Source organism: Heliconius melpomene, chromosome 4 (assembly GCF_056956725.1).
Source record: "Heliconius melpomene rosina isolate 202511_hmr_F chromosome 4, ASM5695672v1, whole genome shotgun sequence".
Classification (NCBI taxonomy): Eukaryota; Metazoa; Arthropoda; class Insecta; order Lepidoptera; family Nymphalidae; genus Heliconius; species Heliconius melpomene.
In genome coordinates this window covers 2,960,857-2,964,200 of record NC_140392.1, presented here as the reverse complement: position 1 = coordinate 2,964,200, position 3,344 = coordinate 2,960,857, and the positions used below count along the sequence as shown (strand labels likewise).

Sequence of the window (3,344 nt, the reverse complement as noted above, 5' to 3'; positions counted from 1 at the left end):
GAAAGCTTTAGCGTGGGAACGTTTAAATATGTTTATAGGAAACACTTTTGTGCCATTCTCGATAATCGGTTTCGAATGGATCTGATCGTAGCTTATCAGGTGTTAGAAAGGTCTTTCACTATCTGTAATCAGCTATATTTACACAAGTGTGGAAGTAAGTAAGAAATAATTATCGGAAAAATCTAAAATATTTTTTTATCTTCACACTGCATTCCGCACATGGGAAAGTAGGCAGAAGGAACCTGGGAACCTAATAGTTAGACACTTCCGTTCTCAACTCTCTGCCAAAGTCTGGGGGGTGTTGCGTATCTAAAATATTGTTAGTATTAAATCGTTGTCCAAACTATTGAAACGAAGAGAAGCATCGATTTTAGGGTGAAGGAACATCTTCGATGAAGAATGTGTGGGATAAACCCAACCATTACATCAGGTTTGATAACCCATATCCTCGGCAGGCAGAACTTATATATTCCTAGAATGATCCGCGAGGCTATAGAAATCCAAACATCCCAATTTCAATAGGGAAGATGGTTAAAAATTTTCTACGACTTTAAACTCGCTCATCAAAGGTGTGACACTTCAAGTGTCAAACCCACCACACTACAGATGGAAGAATATAGGCCAATCCGCCAGGCAATTAAGAAACGGCGGTAGTTTGATATAAAATGTATGTGAACTGACAGACGGATGCGACTTCAGTCTACCCGTGACCTACGAACTAATGTAAAGTGTTCGAGACGTCGAGTTTTCAATACATATATATAATACTAAATATACGCGATAAATACGGTTAAAGTGTTTCATTTAAAATTTATTCTTCTTGTAAAACAATTTCATAATTTCTTTTTTCGTACTTGAAATGACGATAAAAAAATATAGATAATATGAGTGAAGTTTCTGTTAATGTAACTAAAAAATATCTATAGGTATAAAAAAAACTACCTACTGTAATTTTTCTAAAAAGGAAAGCACTAAATGATTTTGCCTTTTTAGTTACATAATAATTTGTAACTAAAATGTATATTAGTACAAACTTATATCGAAAATAAAAATTTATTATACTCTTTGAACTGGAGGTTATTCATTTAATTGAAAGATTTTTTGTTTAAGGTATAATTTCTATTTATTAGATTTTTTATAGACTTGTCTTAAATCTAACTAATCCGACGGCCTCTAGTTACTAAACAACATCATGTTTCTATAACAACAATGAGTAGATATTTTGACTTTATATACAAATAGCTATATGAATAAGTATAACTACAGTCACTTGGTCGTTTTTCAGACTTTAAAATTAATATTATTTACTTTCAAATAGATAGAAATATAAATCACGTTTATACATACACAAGTTCAACAATACATTTATACAATAATTTACATTTTTGATTTACAAGGTATAAAATAAAATTCACTAATGCATTGAAAAAGACTTCAACGCGTGCAAAGTTTGTAAATAAGATTTTGAAAAAGAAAGAAACAATGAAAGATAGAATATTGAAAGAGTCGAGCGGAGTAAAGACACTGAGTTTATGAGTATCCACTACTTCATATATTTGAAGGATAATAATAATGAGTATTCACTATTCACATTTGTACAGCGCGACAGCCGTCGCCAAGTGTTTGTATCACAATTTAAGTGTCCGGCGGGCGATGTTGGTCCGGAGGGCTTGGTGGAGCAGGCGAATGCGAAGGAATGGTATGCCTACGAAGCTGCTGCAGGAGAGCCGGATCGAGCGCGGGCCACCAACCGCCTAGCAAAGGATAGTGCGCCGCCGGCGCCAGCGGCACGCGCGTTTCCTCTTCCGTAGAGCGCACTTCCTCTTGATCACTCGCCACTACGTCTATATCCTCTTCTACTTCTTCTTCGCCACTGCTGTCCCGGCGAGCACGCTTCTCTGGCGCATCATCAGGAGCAAGCAATGACGCCACATCAAACTGTCTCTTCCGAGTCTGTGTACTAGTGGGAACGCGGCCACTCCAAAACGGCAACGGTAAAGGAGTTGGTGGAGGAGACTGTGGTGGCGGCGATGGCGAGTCCTCGCCATCATCGTCCACAGCTAGCCCCATGTGCTTACGAACTTTTCTTTGCGCTTTGCGCCTTCTAAAATCACCTTTCCGAAAGTCTTCGATGTTAGCGGGATGAATTGCCCAGTAGTGTCCTTTCCCATTCGCCGATCGTCCCGCTTTAACGAAGCAATCGTTTAATGACAGGTTGTGACGAATCGAGTTCCTCCATCCGGGCCCTCGCGTTCTGAAGTACGGATAATTATCGAGTATGTGCTGATAAATGTCCGAAAGCACAAGTTTCCGCTCCGGCGAACTGAGTATCGCCATAGCTATCAGTCCAATGTAGCTGTGCTGGGGCTTGGGTTCCTCGGGTTGCAAGGCACGGTGCTGCAGCAGCGACATGGACAGAGCCAGCCGCGGCGCGTAGGGCCCGTAGCAGGGCGCCACGGCGGGCTGGTACAGGCGGAGACGCTCGGCGACGGCATAGTTGTACAGCTGCAGGCGGTAGTGGTCTATAGCGGCGGCGGTGACGGTGACGGCGGGCGCGTCTTTGGCGAGCGGCCAGGAGGGTCCGTCGGCTCCGCTACACATGTTCGCGACGGCGGTCGGGGCGCGAGTGCGGCCGGCCCGGCGGCGGGCGGGCGCGAGACCCCGTGCCGCCCCGCGGCACCCCTCGCGCGCCACCCCCCGCTCCTCAACCAATCACCGCTCGCCCGCACCTTGTATACGTGTTTTTGTTTAGCGACGCCCCACTCCGCCGGCGACGCGGCTCGAGCCCTGCCTTGAGCCCGCGGTACGGATTGCAGGTAAACACTCGTAGACGAGGTGTGAACTCATAAAAATGAATTATATTCTATAATCTTGTTTTAACAGATATATTGTGTTGCATATGTATTGTGTTTTTAATAAAAAAATTAAACGTTGAAAAAGTATTGAAAAGGGAATTATAATATGTCTTTGCATTATTTATTGTAATAAAAAAGTGATATATCATTGAATTCAGCGGCTAATAATGCTTATCGGCTCCTTCAATCATTTTATTAAACGTAAAATTTCTTTAAGTTCGTTAGGTTATTAACAGACAACGCACAGAAAATTATAAAGCTGAAATTTCGCGATTAGGTATATCTTAGATAAGTTTTCGGATTTCTATGAGAGAAGATTACTGGAATTTACTACGGAAGTGCCAAAGATAACTCACGTTTTACAGTCTAAACAATGTAGGGAAGAAATGACGATGGTATGAAATGCGTCACAAAATCTACGCAAACGAACTTCCAGGCTGACAATTGTTACCTACCTATATAAAAAGTGATCAGTACTTACCATATACG

General features: G+C 42.0%; 1 protein-coding gene across 1 annotated transcript; it reads right to left on the bottom strand.

The window, feature by feature from the left end:
* Window positions 1-1,082: 1,082 nt before the first annotated feature.
* On the bottom strand, window positions 1,083-2,627 carry fd102C (forkhead domain 102C). The gene has a single exon (XM_085208336.1). It carries the CDS (start codon window positions 2,599-2,601, stop codon window positions 1,636-1,638), a length of 966 nt encoding a protein of 321 aa, XP_085064462.1. The 5' UTR covers window positions 2,602-2,627; the 3' UTR covers window positions 1,083-1,635.
* Window positions 2,628-3,344: the final 717 nt, after the last annotated feature.

Bases quoted from the DNA above. Each gene is read 5' to 3' on its own strand.
- fd102C (XM_085208336.1), bottom strand. From the start codon at position 2,601: ATGTGTAGCGGAGCCGACGGACCCTCCTGGCCGCTCGCCAAAGACGCG.